General features: G+C 36.3%; 1 protein-coding gene across 1 annotated transcript in view; it reads right to left on the bottom strand.

Moving 5' to 3' along the window:
- Nucleotides 1–387: 387 nt before the first annotated feature.
- LOC113054970 (RNA-binding motif, single-stranded-interacting protein 2-like) overlaps nt 388–20,038 on the bottom strand; it is a 49,727-nt gene continuing 30,076 nt past the window's right edge. Inside the window, exons 3-14 of the mRNA XM_026220808.1 lie at nt 12,939–12,997; nt 12,750–12,841; nt 8,396–8,553; nt 7,981–8,060; nt 7,753–7,862; nt 7,630–7,673; nt 6,977–7,070; nt 3,128–3,178; nt 2,846–2,956; nt 2,634–2,711; nt 1,616–1,700; nt 388–1,372 (exon numbers count right to left, since the gene is read on the bottom strand). Of these exons, the coding sequence (XP_026076593.1) occupies nt 1,623–1,700; nt 2,634–2,711; nt 2,846–2,956; nt 3,128–3,178; nt 6,977–7,070; nt 7,630–7,673; nt 7,753–7,862; nt 7,981–8,060; nt 8,396–8,553; nt 12,750–12,841; nt 12,939–12,997 (955 nt within the window). The 3' untranslated portion in view covers nt 388–1,372; nt 1,616–1,622. The remainder of the gene's footprint in view (nt 1,373–1,615; nt 1,701–2,633; nt 2,712–2,845; nt 2,957–3,127; nt 3,179–6,976; nt 7,071–7,629; nt 7,674–7,752; nt 7,863–7,980; nt 8,061–8,395; nt 8,554–12,749; nt 12,842–12,938; nt 12,998–20,038) is intronic.

Raw genomic sequence — 20,038 nt, 5'->3', positions numbered from 1 at the left:
TCAAGTCACGTGTTCTCATCACTTTTATGAGCTATTTTTGATACTAACAAACCACTTAAAGTCACTTCCTCTAGACTCCTGTACTGTAGGCCAATGGAGCGCACATGTATGAAACACTGTGTACATTATAATGCACATTTAAACACAAAAAACAGCTTTCAGAAACCTGAAATATTTGGTATCATTTCTGTATATATACCACAAAAAAAAAAAACACTAAATCAACCCTATCAAGACAGAATACAGAATTTTTTTATTTCTATAAAATTATTTATACTTTTTAAATTGTAAATAAAAATGAATTGATCCTGAACACTGTAACGATAGGCACAAACTGTTTCACAGCTAATCTGTCGATTGAAAATGCCCCTCATTTTTATTTTTTAATTTTTTACAAAGATTCTGATTAATTTCTATAACTAATTAAAAGTAAAATGCACATAACTAGATAATCGCTATTTCTGCATTTAATAATTCATATGAACTTGAAAGACAAAGCTATATTGCCTTGGTATGTACCAACCTTTGCAATAAATAATAAGTTAATGATTGTCTGTTGCTTACAGAGATTGATGATTGAATTAGAGTGATTTGATCACTATTTCTTGGAAGGATCTTAAACTGGTGCAGCATAAAGAAGTGGCTTTAAATGGTTTCTTCACCAAAACACCTAAATATCAAACAACAAATTCAAATATAAGACAAACAAAAATCCACTGTTTGCATCTTAATCGGAACAAATCACCTTACTGCTGCTGACCGAAGAAAAAAGAACAAAAAGTTGCATATTTTACAAACAATTAAAAAAAACCTTTCTCTTTTTTGATCCACCCATAATAAAGAACAACCCTGTTGAAGAAAACAGCATGTGCTGGTTAGGTGTGGGTTTGAACATGGCAGCTGGTTTGGGCTGGTTTTAAGCTCATTAGTTTAGGTTATGAGCAGGAGCTAGTCAGGACCAGCACATGAGCGTTTCACAAGCAGCTCAGGAATAGCTGTCATGCTTCAAACCATGCCTTACCAGCATATGAGGGTTTGTTTTTGTTTTGTTTATGTTTTTTCAACAAGGTAGTTCTTTAAAAAATAATAATTTGCCATTACGTGCATAAAACATAGTTTTTTTCCTTACCCTTTTCTAAATCATGATTTTTTTAATGCTTTTTTTTCTGTTTTGTTATCAAAATAGATGAACGATTGATAGCTCTTTTGCACAGTCTCCTGCTGTTGGCTAAGCGACTTTCCTTTCTGTCCTACAAAAGATACACGCTCATTTTGTGATCCGGATCCCCTCTGCTGTTGGTTGTCTGTGGTAATCCCCAAATCTCAGAGAGATCCCCATGATCCCCAGCACTGTGTAGCACCTCCAGAGGACCTGTGATGGGTCCAGGACGGACAGAGAGAGACAGAGAGACATACATTCAATTACAAATACATTTAGATTTTAGTTCAGTGGTCAAACTGTTTGATGCAAGCGAAGTAATCAACAATTTCTGTTAAAGGAATGGAGCAGACATTATCTTCAAATACACTGGAAGGTGATCTCAGTTTTATCTCTTATATAAAGTGTAACTCTTGGCCTAAAGCAGTGCTTTGAGTGGAAAACCTGTTGTCTCACCGTAGCTTCATTTGCTGTGTTGATAGGAATAATTAGTGTGTTCTGAAGGCGTCTCCATGGAAACCTGCTGCTGTCCACTGTTTTCCTACATGACAAAGAACCAGAATAAATCAAAGTCTTACACGGGTAATGTGTGCCAGCTAATGTTCCCGGGTCACTAGATTTTGCTCCTTTCACGCTGCCAGTGATTTCCTGGAATATGTGCGTGCATCATAGACAGTAAAAGAAATGGACACAGCGACCCCATTGGAACTCAACTGAGACAAGTGAAGCCCAGTTTTAGCATTTTTTAGCACTTCCGTTTCTGACGCGCAGACTCAAACGAAGCTTGACGACGTCAGCAACCTGTCTGGCAGATGTAAATCTTCTAGTAGCTGTGCGTGCAAACTGCCATCGTCAATCTTGCAGAGACGGCGAGCTTGAGCGGGGAGTTCTTTGTCGTGAGTGAGCAGGAGTAAGTATTCTGATTAATTATTTTGTATAGTATTTTAAAATGTAACGCCAGTACGCCATATTAAGTTAATTGCCTGCGAGCTTCTCCTCCTGTCTGTACGGTAATGCGACAGAGAGTCGAGTGGTTATGACGCAATCGTTAGCCTATTTTTTACAAAAACTGTTTCTACAGGGCCATAATGTAACATAGAAGGTAATGGAGCCCTTTATACATTGTCGTGTATCTTTAGAAATATATAATGGACAAACGAAGTCTTTAAACGCCTCAGATGTAAAGTTATTCGCTGTCAAAGTGACGCCAAAATGAATGGGAGTCAATGGGAATGCTAACGCAAGTGAAGTTCTGCTACAAGATGGCGGCACGCAGCCGACTTCAACTTCCGGTCGAGTTCCTTGCCGCCTGGCGTGCATTCACACACAACCCGTAAAGACATGTGAAATGTGGACTATTCTGACCATGCTTTTTATACTCTCCTGGACCTTCCTTTTTTTCTTCTGCCTTCAAAACAATTTTCCGGGACCTACGTGCAGTGTGAAAGGGGCTAGAGACAGATGCTTGTCATACCTCTAATGTGACACTAGAGGGAGGCACTGGGGTGTACTGAGGGATATACGTCCCCTGCATAGCTGCGTTGGGTATATACTGTGGGCAAATGGAATACAACAAACGGTTAAACAAAAACTTTCCTTTACATTTTGATGGAAATTAGATTTCACTAAGAAGACAAAGTCTTGAGGAACTATTAAAGTAAAAATTCCTGGTAACAGGCCACCAACCGTGCCAGCGCTGCCCAGCGACAGGTGACTGAGCTGCTGGGTCAGGGGTCCGATCATAGACGTGGGCTGAATGGACATCTGGTGATCCATAGCTGGAGTCAGAACGGCCCCCTGCGGAGAGAGAGGTGCTCAGAAACACAGAAGCCAAGGCTGATTTCTAGATATCCAAACCTCATGTGTGTCTGAGTCAACACTGTGTTTCTTTTGTTATTAAACACCACATGCATGGACACTTTCATGTGAAGTACAGTAAAGCTACAGTCAGACCCTACAGACACTCACGGTGGGCTGCATGAGGTACGACTGATGATGCATCCAGGACGGGCTGTGCACCTGCGGACACAGACAAAACACTAGGAATGCACTCAGATTGTACACATAGGGTTGAAATCATTGACCAATTCATTATTATTATTATTATTATTTTTGCAAAGTAAAACTGAATTATCATTTTTAATCGATACTCATACAGATTCTTAAATCTCAAGATCAATCCTTTATGCCATTTTCTTAAATATACAAAACATTATCAACTAATTGAAGTGTACTGTATCTTGTGTAATTGTGCAAACTGTTTCATCCGCAGAAAATTCTTTAAAGACATCAATAAATCAGCTTCTAAACAACGTCACATAATGTTACATTTACCATTACATGTCCATAGACCCATTAGTCAGAAAAATAACTATTTTTAAATATATGCTCTAGCTAAATATATGCAGTACATTAGATATTTTATTTTTTACTTAACCTGTTGTCTTCATTATTTAATGTATGTTTGAATAAACCTGTCATGGAAACAGCTTTTATTGCAGCCGAATTGGGGTAGAAATGTAATTCCTTTATTAAAAGGTTAATACAAAAGCAATTTTTGATTTAAAATGTCAAATCTGTGTACAATGTTTGTTCACTCGAGTGTTGATCATTAAATAAGTTTGATTATAATAATGGATCATTAATCAAATGTATCTTCCCATTCTGTTCGGTTTTCAGCCAGGTGCATCCTGAATTGTTTTCGGCTGTGAATTTTAATGTCACTAACCTCTCTGACTCCAAAATCCCACCACAGACACTAGGAAAATATTGCACCTGAATTCAACAGCACCATAGCAGCCAATATTAATTAGCTATCCCAGCATGCATTTGGGTCCACAGGCTGCTCATCTGATGCCAGACGGTGATGATGCCAGTGACTGCAATGGGACGAGGTTTGCCTCCGTCCCATTTGAATAGCCTTTAAAGGATATATATATATATATATATATATATATATATATATATATATATATATATATATATATATATATATATATATAGGGTCAGTAAGATACATTTTGAAAGATATGTTATCCTTTTATTCATATTTTATTTAGGATACATTCAACTGATTAAAAGTGACAGAACAAATATCTATGTTAAAAATGACTTCAATTTTAAATAAATGCTGGGTTAAACTTTATTTTAAGTTGTCCTTGTTCTAGTGTAATTTTACGTATAAGTTCTGAGTTCTATTAATGCACCACATGTAAATAGTTAGGGTTGTGATTTGGGTTTGGCTTAAGGTAATTTGCATGTAATTATGCATAATAATTATTATTGTTATTATAATAGTAAGTACAACAACATGTAACAGACACCTTAAAATAAAGTGTTACCAAATGCTGTTCTTTTGAGCTCTATTCATCAAAGAATCCTGAAACAAAAACTGTTCTTCAACATTGATAATTATCACAAATGTTTCTTTCTCAGCAAAACAGCGTTTTAGAGTGATTTCTGAAGGATCATGAGACACTGAACAGTTTGGTCATCACGGGAATTTATTACATTTAAAGTATATTCAAATAGAAATATTGCTTTTAGAGCTGTCTCTTTTGTGAAAAATCATTTTTGATTGTAAAATCGATTTTCTATGGCAAAAAAAGAAGACGTTTCCTTTGTCAACGCCAAATAACGGACGAACGTAAAGAGAGCGCTGGAAACACACAAGTCATCAATATTTCTTATTTATTGGCATGAAGTTTTGTGCAGAATAACAAACAGCAACAGAAGTGCAACATTCTCGAAAAAATATATATGCAGAGGGGAAGAAATCTCCAAGATTATTTTAAAATAATGATTCAATCCATTTCAAACAACTGTTCAAAAAATGAAACTTTAAATGGAGTTGAGAACAGGCCATGTGTGTTTTTTATTGAACGTAAACGACACTTAGGCTAGCCGGCACTATGCAGGCATAATTAAAGGCCATTACAAATTTATTGGACAGGAAAACAAGTCGATCAACATTTTCGCGGTCCTGGCAGAGCGTTTTTTATTCACTATATGTCCAGCTGTTGAGAAGACGCGCTACGACCGCACTGATGTCCCAGGGACACTCGGGTACAGCTGCGCAAGGTGGGGGTATTACCGGTCGCTGTCAGCTTGCAATGGTCCTTTTCATAACTCAGAATCTCCTGTAACTAGATGCACGAATGAGGCGCGCCGCGAGAACTCAATACGCGCGTAAACGCGTCTTTACATTGACTTAACATTGAAATGATTCGCGCCAGACGCTCTATTCGCGTTTGGTGTGAACACAGCATAAGAGGTCGCTTTCGACGTCACTGAGTCTTATAGGCGTGTAAAACTGCTGGTATTTTCTGTCTAGCTTTCGCAATGCATACTGCACTTTCAGAATTCTTTATTTTCTTTTACTGCTTGGTTGTGAGTTTTGTTACATCTGTATTTTTTAATTGTTTAATTCTTTTAAAATTAATAGTGAACATATTTGGTTAAAATAGATTACCCATTTTCATTTTCGAAACTTTTTTTGGTTGGTCCGATCGATTGTCCAATCGATTTTCGAAATAAAAGTGACAGCCCTAATTGCTTTACCTATATTTTGATCAAATAAATTCAGCTTTGGTAAGCAGAAGAGACTTCTTTAAAAACTTTACAAAATCTCACTAACCCCAAGCTTTTATATAAATCACCATGCCTCTGCACTTAAAAAAAATGATGCAATGAATAATGAGGTGAGAGCTACTCCTTTATGTACTTAATGTGCTGAACAGTCTTCAGTCCATTTAAAAAAAAAACTCTTCAGATGCCTTTTGAGCACACGTGCCAGACATACAGGATCTCAGCGAACATTCATCCATCAGCACTCAATAAGGTGTCCGAGTTCCCACAAGCCCCAGCTCAGCTGAGTCACTGCAGCTGAACACACTCTCTGCTGCCAGCATCGGCACACACTCCACTTGAGCTCACTATTGCAACCAAAATTAAACATGTAATCTGGATCGACCTAAAGTTCACTAACACACAGAAACAGGTGACAAACAAGAACATCTGTTTAAAGACTTGGAATTGTAAAACCGATAAGTAAAAGAGTTAATTAATAATAAAATTTTGCTGTACTAAACTAAAGTTCAACTCATTTCTGCTAATTTGTCTACAATAGCTGGAATTTGATGATGAAACATGATGTATTTGAACCATATGTAGTCAAGGAGTCCCACTAGACAACTATCATTTAGCTCTGAATTAGTAATGTTTTAAGAAATATTTTCAATAACACTGCACAACAATATTGTGTGAAAGCAGTAGGGATGTAACGATTCACTCAACTCTCGATTCGATTTTCTCACGATTTTAATTAACAAAATGAGATCGAAGACATTATAGAGTAAATGAAAATGTGTCATTTCATTAGGCTATTGCTGCCTCATTTTTATTTCTTTCACATAAAACATAACTGAAGGAAACAGCAGACGAGCTGAACGAGACGCAGATTCACTCTCTGACAGCAGGTGGCGCTCATGAACAGCAATGTTACAGTGTTTTCTGGGTTACAGCTGTAAACAAAGCAGTGCTGCGCTTATAAACACTACTTTAATATGCATTGTTCAGAGACTAGATGGAAAGAAAATACATCATAAACTCTTCTAAAGACAGTTCCCCTCAGAGATACATTCATATAAACTTAAATCACAATCTCAACCGATTTGAATTGTTAACTATTTGAACTGATTTTTGACAGGCTCGCGGTTAATCGTTACACCCCTAGAAAGTAGCTGTATCTCTGTGTGTATATAGAACATACAGTTATGACATGTATTAAATTGCTGTGATTATCTTAATGATCCTGACCTGGTAAGACGGTACTTGTGAGGGCATGTATGGAGACAGAGAGGTCTGGGCAATCATTCTGTTTGGAGCAATGCTGTACTGAGGAGAATAAAACCTGAAAATAATTCGCAAAAACAGTAAGAAACATTAGCACACTTTGTGCCATTAGATGTTCATTTAAAATGCCATTCAGACCTTTTTTTGTGTGTGTGAAATTACATTTTTAAAGGGATAGTCCACCCAAAAAAATGTCAATTCTGTCATCACTGATTCACAAAACTGGAATTTGATACACAAATGAAAAAAAATTTAATGAAGCCTGAGAGATTTCAAAATCCATGAAACCCAATCTTGCACTGATGCTTCAAAATGTTCATAAAAGTAATCCATCTTAATCAGTTTAATCCAAGTCTTCTGAGGAGACTCGAGTGTCTTTATATGATGAGCAGATGTCATTTAGGCTTTTAATCGCACATACACATTGATCAGTGCACGTATGTGAAGCACATCAAATATGGTAAACAGAAGCTCGACTGACGCACGAGAACCAGTGAGGTTTATGAAAACAATGTGAACAAGAATAGACCTTTAAATACTGATCTAAAGCAAGTTCTTTCTTACACTCTTGAAAAATGAGAGGCTCTGCGTGTGTGTGAATGTTTCTCTGTGCTCACCCGTTCTGTAAGGCTGCTGGGTCGTATGGGAGCGTCATTCCTCCCTGAACGTGGAGACGAAGGAGAGTGATTAGCTTTATACTAAATGTACAAGGTCAGAGTCCACAATGAAAGCTCTCGTACCGTTTCACCATCTCTAGGCCAGGGTCGCCCGTTCTGTAGGTACTTTGACTGGTTCTGCCGCTTCTTTTGTCCTCCGTCAGCAAACTTACACAACAACGGTTCTGTGGGAACTACAGGTGAAGCAGCCAGTAGGAAATTAGTTTTAAAAATTAATATATGTTATTGCTCCATAACCAATAATGGATTCTTTAATTGGAATTTAGATTAAATAAATGATATCTCATCTACCTGGCACTCCTGGAGGGGTTTTGATATATTTTCCATTGAAATGCTGAATGATGGCTTCACATTTCTCCGTGGATTCCATCCTGTTAATCAAATGCATGAAGAAACAATTAAACCAGTGGGAAAAGTTGTATTATTATTATTTATTTATTATTATGACCACATATATTTTAGATATAAGAGATGTAAGGGACATAAATATCCTAACTGAAATATTGATGATTACAACAATAATAATAATGTTAATTATTCATGTTTGTTTTTTTGTTTTTTGTTTTTTTGCAAGTACAATTCAATGTCAGCACCTTTATAATTAGCATACTAAATTTAAATGTGCATTATAATTAAATATTATTAAATTGAATAGTAGGTAACTGGACTGGAGGATTGACCGCAGCGTGAGGAATTATTAAAGTACCTGGCGAAGCCCACGCCCCTGCTGGTCCCGTTAGCGTCCCGTAAGATCCGAGTGGAAATCACCTGGCCGAAGGACTTGAGCATGGCCTCCAGCTCCTGCTCGTCCATAGACATGGGCAGGTTAGAGATGTACAGGTTGGTAGGGTCCTGTTCCTGTTGCTAAAAATAATAAAGCAAATAATACAGTAAATCTGCACTCATCTACATCAGAACGATAACATTAATAGTTTATAGTAGCAGTTTTACATTTTCCTTCATCTCATACACACAAGAAAACATACATGGAAACAGTAAATGCGCTATTAAAAGATTAATAAAGAATCATAACATATATTTTAATACAGGAGGGTTGAGTGTAATTGTAACACTTAGAGCTGACAGCAATAGAGTATTTTTAAGTGGGAATGAAATAACAATGATCTGGTTATGATATGGTTTAGATGCTTTTTATTAATCCTCTGGTTTGGTTCGAATAGATTTTTTATTTTATTTTATTTTTTATGCAATTTCATGAATGTACTATATTTTATTCTGAAATAAGTTTTCTATTCTTTTACTTAATATTTTGTATTTTTAGGGGGTTTTATGTTACTAAATTATATTTATGGAATAGGTATGACACCTACAAATTTAAATTCCAAATTAAACTATCATAAATCTTGAATGCTTTGGAGCACAGACTCTTGGACTATCTTTAAAGGTAGATTATTGCTGAAATAAAGTTATAGAAGTTTAGATTTATTATTATGAAAATTTTACAAAAGTACTTAAAAATTTTTTTTTTAATGAAATGAGTATTAAAAAAAAAATAAAGTAATGAAATCCAACAGATAAAATAAGATCTATAAATATAAAGTTGTGTTCCAAATCTGAGGTTGATATCTCAAAAAATTAGCATTTCCTTCCCATGCATTTCCAGTGTGGCCATTTTTGACAGCAAACAATACGAGACTTTTCTTTTCCAGGATAATGTTTTGTGTGTGTGTGTGTGTTCACATAGCAAGTACCAAAACCTTTACTAAGTTTTGCACCATTTTGATGTAACAAAAACACAAGAGGGTTAATCAGACAAAAACACTGTTCATCTAGACACTTTGAATATTGAAGATTCATTTTTTTTCTTTCAGTCAAAGAATTGTTATTTTATAACTAGCCTTTGCTTATGCTCTCCCAGCCAAGATGACATTGTGTGTGCTGGCTACTAGCAAGACAAAAAATACTTGTATAACGCAATCATCTTTTTTTGTTTTGTTTTGTTTTGTTTTTCTTGGGGGTTGGATTTCTCACACTATCAGGCTTCACATTGCTTTTGAGGAATACATGTCATCACTGTAAATTAATTAAAGTGTATTAATTACAAATTAATAAATTTTGGTTACTAAAGAAATGTAAGCCCTATATGAAATTCATTTAAAGTAGGACATAATCAAATATGCATCATTTATTTGTTGGAATCAAGGTACAGGCTTGTTAAAGTGCCTTATTTACAGAGCTAAATCACCACAAGGCTGAGAGCTCACAGATCCCTCACAGTGATCAACAGATTCATTTCACAGATGAAGTGATCTGATATGCTAAAACGAAAGAGAAAAAACTACAACCATATGAAACAAAATATTTGACACAATAATTCCTTAAATGACTGAGTAATAAAGCAAATTCACAGCATACTAACCCGCTGCTCTTCATCTTTTTGTGTTCTGCAGCATACTGAATACTATGCAAAGTATGCAACATTATAGTATGCATACCCAGACGATGACCTGCTACTAATACTTGCCAGAATATGTAGTAAACAAACGAGCACACTTCACATAACACTGTATCCCACAATGCAATGAGCTCATCCTGACCTTATACGGCAGTGTGATAAATGAACCAGAAGTAATTACAGTGAGCTGCACAGATCCCTTTCTTATGCATTATTTAATCAGACTGTCAAGTTAAGCACCTGAGATATGAAATTATAGTCAGAATAATCTATGTTTTATGGAACAGGATAAAAAATACGAATAAGAAAATGTGCATGTCTTTTTTGTTGAGTATCATACACGATACATCACACTTTTATGCCTCATATAATATGCTTTATATACTGTAGTGAGATTATTAAGATATGACAACAAAATGTTCACTGTATGGATTGTGACGAGTCACCTGCCTCTACCCTGGTTATCATCGGCACCCCGTCCTAAATCGCCGCCCTTCACCAGGCTCCCGACAGGTGTGGGTGTGTGAGAGGAGGGGCGCTGGACGAGTCAGGGCTGGCGGCGTGTGATGGGGCACACCTGATGTGAATGGAGCCTCATCACCGCCGCTGTTTAAAAGCCCAATGCGCCTCTCCTCGAGAGACCGGTCTATTCCCCGTGGATGCACACTGGTGTCCTTGTGGGACAGTCAGCGCCTGACAGAGTATCAATGGTCCATTTGAGAGATAGGTGGTGGTAATGCACTTATAAGTCTGTGATTCACCGTAAAGCAAGAAGAAGAAGAAGACACATAAGGTGCCTGCTGTTGAGAACATGCTCGGGACAGTTCGGACATTGCTGTGAATCAGAGTTAAAAAACTATATAAATACTGTTTAGTTTCTTGCACTGATCATTTTATGTCTTTACACATCAATGTATCGTCACGAGCCGCAGGGTTTTTTTTAACTCTCAAAGCTGTGATTCCCATCCACTTCCATTATAAGACTGACAGACTGCAACGGTAGGAGTTAAAAATCTCTGTTTGTGTTCTACTGAAGAAACAAAGTCACCTACATCTTGGATGCCCTGGAGGTAAGCAGATAAACATCACATTTTAAATTTTGGGTGAACTATCACTTTACGCTGCAAAAATACTATTTAAATATGAATCCTGCATGTTCTGCGAGTCTGTGTGAATTAATGGTTTCGTTTACTACACACATACTGAACAGTTTTCAGCAACTGCTGCCTCGCTAAATGAGGACATAAACACATGAACATGATCTCTAGAACTGCTCTGACAGTCAGTTCATGAGCATTTAACCCTTTAATTTGAGAAAAACTATCTTCACAGCAACCCATCAAAATAAAAAACTGGAAAGAAGAGAATGAGGCATATAAATATTACTTAATGTAACATAGTACTACTACCAACAATACAATTATTATAAAAAAACATTACAGAAAAAAATATTTACCAGAATTTATTTACCAGTATTTCTGAAATAATAGAAATACAGACATATCTTTATTAACATAATTAACATATCTTTATCTAGACAAATATGTGTCAATTCAAGTCAGCATATGTATATATGTGTCTGTGTGCACGCGTGTGTGTGTAGGCGTTTATGTGTGTGTGTGTGTGTGTGCGTGCATACGATTAAATGAGTCAGACATTACCTAACCAATGTCAATACATTTCATGATAAAACACAAATCTTGACTCAGGTTCTGGTACTGGTATATGAGACTGATATGTAAATGTCTAGTTTGTGGTAAAATTTGGGTAGCACTTTATTTCACCATGCTGTTCTGCATGTACTGCACACTACTATTTAAAAGATTTTCTATTGTTTCTTCTGCTTATTAATTTACTATTAATTTATTAATTAATTTAATTTACTGCTGTAATCAAAGCTGATTTTTCAGATGATCCTTCAGAAATCATTCTGATATGCTGATTTGCTGCTCAGTAAACATTTCTGATTATTATCAAAGTTGTTTTCACTCTGTTTATTTACTTTTTGTGGAAACCATGATAAATATGTACATGTGTGTGTGTGTGTGTGTGTATGTGTATAGTATTCTTTGACGAAAGTTCAAAAGAACAGCATTTATTTGAAATATCTTTTTTTGTAATATTATAAATGTCTTTTTTGTAACTTCTGAATAACTGAATGCATAATTTCTGAATAAACTTTTAATCTATTAAATAAATAAATAATAATAATCAAAAAATGTTTGGGGTAAGTATATACTGCAGTGTATTGTATATTAATTAGCATTAATGTAACCCTAGACCTTAACTTAAACCATGTTTAATCCATGCAGTTAGCTTGCATTACTTAGTACTTTCACTTTCAGTTCAATATGAGTGCCAGTACTGTAAAATAAAGAGCAATCGGATTTGTGTGTGAGTGTGTGTGTCCAAGTGTTTGAGAATGGAAACATTAAGATCTCAAAACAACACCACCACCACGACCTGAGAAACATCTCTGACAAACATAATTTCTAGGTAGGAGAGCTGGAATTGATGGAATAAACAAAGATGACCTTCTCGCTACACGCTGCTGACACTAGCGTCAAACACAAGCTCGTTCAGATCATTCAGACTGTTACATGAGTATCAGAGGTTTATGTGCTTTTGCTCTGTAATCGTATACCTTTGCCATCTGAGCTTGAACTCCACTGGCCTTGAGCGCCGTCACAGCCTTCTGTGCTGCTGCAGGACTGTCAAAATCCACGAAGCCATAACCTACACACACACACACATAAAGTGAATACATCTGTGTCAAATACATAGGGTATTTGATTGTGATTCTCTAAAGAACATACAGCCGAGCTTCACTCACCTTTGCACTTGTTGGTAGTTTTGTCCAGAATAGCCTTGGTGGACACAATCTTTCCATATCTATAAAACATCCATACAAAGACTGTCAAGAGTGACTCAGCACTGTATACACTACTGAGGGGTAAGATAAAACCTTATATAACCTTATAAAAACCTCTATAGTTATTATTTAACACGTTCATGTAGCAAGAATGCATTCAAATGATCAAAACTATTTTTTCCTATTCATCAAAGAATCCTTAAAAACAAATATACAAAATGCATCAGTTTCCACTAATATATTCAGCATTACAACTGTGTTCAACACTGATAATAATCAGAAATGTTTCTTGAGCAGTAAATCATCATATTAGAATGATTTCTGAAGATCATGTGACACTGAAGACTGTAGACATCACTGAATTCAATGATGAACTGCCTTTAACTATCATTTTGCATTATTGACACACTGTTTTCCTAATGAATGTTGTTCAGTTGCTTTGACGCAATGTCTTTTGTTTAAAGCGCTATATAAATAAAGGTGACTTGACTTGACTTGTAGGAATGATATTGGAAATACAGCTGTGCAACGCATCACAACAACACATCGTATACAGTTTATGATCTATTAACATGGAAAACAAAGTCCAGCATTTGTAAATTGCAGTATTTCACTTTATTACTGTTTTTATCAAATAAATGCAGTCTTGGTGAGCATAATAGTCTTTGAAAAATCATATTAACCAAAATGCACAATTTCCGTTTACAAAAACAAAAACAAAGCTGAATACTGTGTGACTGATAATGAGTATTGCCTGCGGGAAATAAGTGGACATCATCTCTATGTGGTTTGTGCTTGTTAATCAAATGCTGGGATTATTGCTGATATTATGACTTTTCACTTCAACACCAAATGTATTTTCCCATTTTATAACCAACTACTGGTTTCCTGAACTCTTCGCAATCCTTTGTTTAGTTTTTTTTGGTACAGGTTGAGACATTTACCTGGAGACAAAACAATCTGTTCTGGGCTTTTCTCCACCACAACTGTCTGTCTGTCCCTCAAAACTAAAAATAGGCACGTTCACTAAGGTACACAATGAACAGAACACGATTCTCTTTCAGAGCGATGTGTAGGTGTGTATTTGTTGTCTTTGGCAAACCGACAGAAGCTGCTGTGTTCACACCACAATCACCACAAAGAGTCACTGCACAAAAAGGAAAAGAAAGAATGATTTACTCCAATAACAAAACTATCCATCTCCAGTTTTTAGTTTATGTAAACAAGTAATCATTTATCAATTTAAATGACTAATGTCTAAACATGAATTATTATAAACAAACAAAACACACTAAACAATTATTGTAATTTCATTATAAACACATTTTGTGCAGTTATATCGTGACAGTATTTGTAAGCACTTTACTTGAGTACATTACACAGACACACAAATCATCATATATTGTCATGAGGTAAATAAGGTATAAGATGAAGTGTACACATGTTTTGTGCTGCTGTGAGCTTCAGTGAGAGCAGACGGCGGATGAAACCGGACTCCACTTCTGTCTCCTCCTTCTGCTCTTCTCTCTCTGGGTCTTAGTGCACACAGGATTCACAGCACCGTCACGTTGACTATCAGGGATGGAAATTCACTTTTTTGTCCACCGGCCAGTGTCGGCTGGATTTCAAAATCTACCAGCCACTCAATATTTTTACCAGCCACTTTCTTGTTTTTAACCGACAATATGTAACTGCATGCAAAAATTAATACTACAAGATCTACAATACTTAAAGGCGCAATATGTAATTTTTCTGCTTTAAAAATAGCAGAAATCACTATATCTATGTTATATTTATTTTTTAGTTGTGAACTTACATCATCCCGACAGTTTCCACGAACTTTCAAATCCGGAGAAAATTATAGTTTAATTAGAAGACACGGCACTTTCTTTATTTCCGTTTTGTCGCCCGTCTATGACGTCATATAAACTTTGACCCCTCTAGTTTATCTAACTTCCTGCGGAACCGCCAAATACAAAGGTGAACAGAAACAAAGACGAGACGAAGAAGAAAAAGTAGTAGCCTTGATTGAGACTATTATATTTTATATTTATATTCGTATTTAAACCTCAATCAATAGCTTAGTTATGGATCATGATTATGCTTTGCCTGCACGTTCTGTGAAGCACAAACGCACGGGTGAAATAAATGACCCGAGATGGTTTTGGGACAAGACACGGGTAAATATTGGAGTTGCATTTCCAAGATAGAGAGAGCTTTGTGACAAGCTGATACTACAGAGAGATGCCGAACTCGCTTGCATTCTGATAAACAGGTACGCATCCATTCAGCTAACTGTATCTATCCGTATAATTTGGGAAACGATGATGTCTTGTGTAAAACGCAGACGGACTAGCTCTCATGTAAATCTACATTTGTTCTATATCTAGCTGAATAAAGTAGCTTCAAATGCAGTTCTCTAACTTGTTCGATATCATAGTATAACGTAATTATAATTATTAACGAAAGGCGGCCGTGTTTTTTAACATATATTACTACTAGCTAGATGGAATATTGATTTGATAGGGGTCTCATAATTCATATAGACGGTTTCATCGGGCGCACGGTCGTGTATATCGGTCTGGCTGCGGTGCCTTCTACAAACGCAGTTAAAGGCAAGGTGATGAGTAGACTGAAGTTGGGCTGAGGTGGTTGTGCTGTGGGATGTGTTTCACATCCATTTATTTATTTTTGGAGACTCGCCACAATTTTAAAACTGATCTTTTTTAAAAAAAAAGCTTCATTGAATAAACATGAGTAACGTTACTTACTGCATGTTTAATAATAATAATAATTCCTTACATTTATATGTTTAAATATCAAAGCGAGGCACAGGTGTTTTTATATCGCTGTATTTCTGAAGGAAGACTTGCATGTTATATGCCTGATAGCAGCGTGTGAGCATACCAGCTCTGCTTCGTTTACAGCTGTTACTGGGGAAAACTCTATTTCTCGCGCTTTATGTCTGTGCTTTAAAACATCTCCTGTTGGCAAATAATGAATTGCATTTTCATTAAGTCCACCTGATCCACGCAGCAAACATTTTGTTTGTTATCAAAAAATATCTACTCTAGAGGGACTTGGCTGTTGTTAATTATTCTATTTGGAAGTCTACCGAAAGTTAAGTTAGTTCCACAAAAGCACTCATGCGCAGTAGCGTTTGTTTAAGTTGTTGCCGTTGAAACTGTCTCTCTGTTCGAAAAGACGTGATTGTCAAAATACTAAGTTAGAATGAGTGAGGAATGATAGGGAGCGACAGAGCGCGTGTTCCAATGAACAACAACTCCCATGATCCTTACGCTCTTTCCCGACGTCATCAAAGTACGTCTTATGTTATTATTTTGATTGAGTAACCCCTGGTGGCCAAAAAGTCCATATTGCACGTTTAAGCAGTTTATTTAATCTCAAGTCTCAATGAAATACTGACATTTTCTCTTTCAGTGATGCTCAAAAACTAGGTTTACTAGGTTTTGAAACAGCAAACTCTTTCTGAAGTAACTCATTCTCTCAAGTCCGTAGCCCAACCGGATGACTGCACTCAACTTTTTAAAGCACAGAAACATTTTGCGACATTCTAAACCGTTTTCCTATGCATTAATGATCTTGTATTTAATTCCAAAGGAAAGGATTCATCAGTGTCAACTAGTGTTTTTTTTGTTTTTTTTGTTTTTTGTGGTTGAGGGAACACTTTGGGAAAAGTCCTCCGTTTAACATTGTATCACTGAAAGAAATCTCAGCTCGCAAACTTTTACGCCATCGTCAAGAGACAGAGACGTGACAAATTAAACTCTTCACGCGATCTTGTATAACATGAGCGCGTGCTATAAAACGTAGGGTAAATAATCAACAAATATATCACTCCGCCAGCGGCAACTTCAGCTGCAAACACTGCACTGGAAACAATGCCGCCTTTCTCCACGGAGCTGCTTCGGATGATATTACACTTTATTGCGTGTTGTACACACAACAGGGATGAAAATTAACCTTTTTGTCCACCGGCCGGGAGAAACAGAAACTATTTTTATTTACCAGTCATGGTGGTTGGTAGGTGAAGCGAGTTAACCTGCCACAACACAATCATTTCCATCCCTGTTGACAGGATTATACTTTTTTATGATTTAAGAAAATACAAACAAACATGCATTTCACTCAAATTTAAATATTTCCCATAATTTACACTACCACTGTTTAAATGGCTTCTCAAATCCGAGAAGAATTTTGAACTAAAAGCTTCTACCTAGATTAATATAAACTGTGATTAGAATATTTATTTGTTCAACATTTACATTGTAATTTATGAAAATAAATGTAATAATATAAAAATTCCATGCATAATGCCTGTTGCTTAGTGATAATGTAGTTAATAGTAAAAATGTTCGTCATAGACTCATTCTAATCCTCGTCCAGATCACAGATCACAGCAGTACGCACAGACATTCCTGTCTGTCCTGGACACTTTTCCCATCACGCTGACATGTGGGAAGTTTGACGTCTGGCCAGTTGGCACAGAGGAGTGCTGCTGGCAAAGCTGCTTCAGAATGAAATGAAGCATAACTTTCTACATTGAGTACAACTGTTGGAGCAGTACAGGTCTTATTAACACAGCGTTTGGCACTCACAACAACCAGCTTGACTGTCAGGAGTTAGAAACACCATGTCAAGAGGCCATTTCGCTTCATTTACAAATCAGCATTGGATTTGTTGTTCAAAACTGTTCAAAAGAGGCAATAGTCACGCCTATGATATTCTGCTGTAGGACTGCAGTGAACAGGTATTTTGATAGTTCTTTGACTGATCAAATATCTTTTCAAAATGCGGTAATGACATGCAGTAAATGAAAAAAGGGGGAAAAACCAACACATGACAAATAAAAACAAGAAGTACCTAATTATGCTGCGACATACATCCTGGTCAACAGTTCAAAGGTAAGCAGTCAAACACCTGATCTGATTTTTCATTGGGTTATGTGTGTGTGCGTGTGTGTGTGTGTGTGTGCGTGTGTGAGAGAGAGAGAGAGAGAGCGAGAGAGTGTGTGACATATCAGGACACAACTCTGTATAATGACATGGGTATGACACAGGTATTACAAGGAGAGAGTGACTTATGAGGACATAACCATGTCCCCATTTTTCAAAACTCTTATAAATCATACAGAATGAGTTTTTTTGAGAAAGTAAAAATGCACAAAGTTTCCTGTGAGGGTTAGGGTTAGGTGTAGGGCGATAGAATATACAGTTTGTACAGAATAAAAACCATTACACCTGTGGGATGAACACACTTTACACAAAAACAAACATGTGTGTGTGTGTGTGTGTATGTGTGTGTGTGTGTGTGTGTGCGCGCGCGCGTGTGTGTGTGTGTGAGAGAGAGAGAGAGTGTGTGTGTGTGTGAGTGCGTGTGTGTGAGAGAGAGAGTGTGTGTGTGTGTGTGAGTGCGTGTGTGTGAGAGAGAGAGAGTGTGTGTGCGTGTGCGTGCGTGCGTGTGTGTGCATGTGTGTGTGTGTGGAGAGATGTATGACCCGCTAACGTTCAACCATGACCCAGTTAGCGCTGATGCCTGATGCTGTCCTTTGCTTCACTTGCTCTGGTATTTGTTTCCACTGCTGACACTTCCTCACCTCTCACCCTCTGATCTCCTTCCTTCAGTCCACCGCTCACATCTACCAGAACACACCGCACAACTCCATGGCTTTAATAAATTAGATCTACAGCCGAACTTCAGCACAGTTACACTGAAAGAAAAGTGACTGAATTTGAATAGAATTTTCTGGTGAAACACTTTACATTTAAAACAGGAGAGTAAATTCAAAGCTGTGAAATCATTCAAATTTACCTTACAAATAGCGTAAATTTGACTTTGATATAAACAACTGCATTCATGACAGATCCAATTGAGTACACTATACAACCCCAAATCATTTGAGAAAAAAATGATGTATGAACCAGTGTTTATCAGCAGTGTGAACTCATAATTTGACCTCACTAAAAATAAAACACACTTTCTATTCCTATTCACTACTTTGCAACAGCAAAGAGACATGCTTCTTATATAGTCTCCTGGCCCATCCTCCATCAACAGTAAGCACGACATTACAGAAATCCCTAGAAACCCCAATATAAAAGAGCATTAAACACTTACAGATCTCTCCTCATATTAAACCTGTGAGGAAGCATAAAATATCTACTCATTTCAACATTTCCTCTACTAATACATATCACAACAGAGTGGGAAGAGCAGGTTTCCCTCTATTTGCTTGCTTGTTACTTCTTTCCAACTAACTCCATTTCTTAAGTTAAAAAAGAACATTGGTGAGTAATAATTTTACTTTTTTACCGATCTGTATAAATTCTCCATTCTCAATTTTTTAAATGTTAGTCACATCATAATTTTCATAGAATAATCTTAAATTATATATATAATATTGAAGGAGTTTACATGTGCGCTGGACACTTTTTGGCTGGTTTTCCTGTATTATTAAGAAATTCATATGTATCAACAGTATATTTATTTAATTTCAGTCATTTTAAGCTGCTCTTAAAGGGTTAGTTCATTGAAAAATGAAAATGATGTAATTAATGACTCTCATGTCGTTCCAAACCCGTAAGACCTCCTTTCATCTTCAGAACACAGTTTAAGATATTTTAGATTTAGTCCGAGAGCTTCCCTCCATTGAAGCTGTGTGAACGGTATACTGTCCAGAAGTGTTGTCATGGTACCAAAATGTCAGTATTCGGTACCGATACCAGTGAAAATCCACGGTTCTCTGTACCAATTTCGGTACCAAAGCAAAACACAAAAATTAAATTAATTTAATATTTTAATATTAGCACAAAAAATAAAACCAATGCCATTCTTTATACTTAATTACAATTGTGTTTAAAGTTTTTCTACAAGTTATATAATTATGAAAAACAGTAAACAAGTTTCACCCAAATGAAATTTGTCTTTTAATTTATGAAATTTAATCACATTTTATTTTTGGTAAATAAAGGGGATTTGCTATTAAAATTAAAACTTGGAAGAAATATTGTGATCTATTTCTTTTATACATTTTTTCAACA

The sequence above is a fragment of the Carassius auratus genome, chromosome 36 (genome assembly GCF_003368295.1).
Source record: "Carassius auratus strain Wakin chromosome 36, ASM336829v1, whole genome shotgun sequence".
NCBI lineage: Eukaryota > Metazoa > Chordata > Actinopteri > Cypriniformes > Cyprinidae > Carassius > Carassius auratus.
This window is presented reverse-complemented; position numbering and strand designations above follow the sequence as displayed.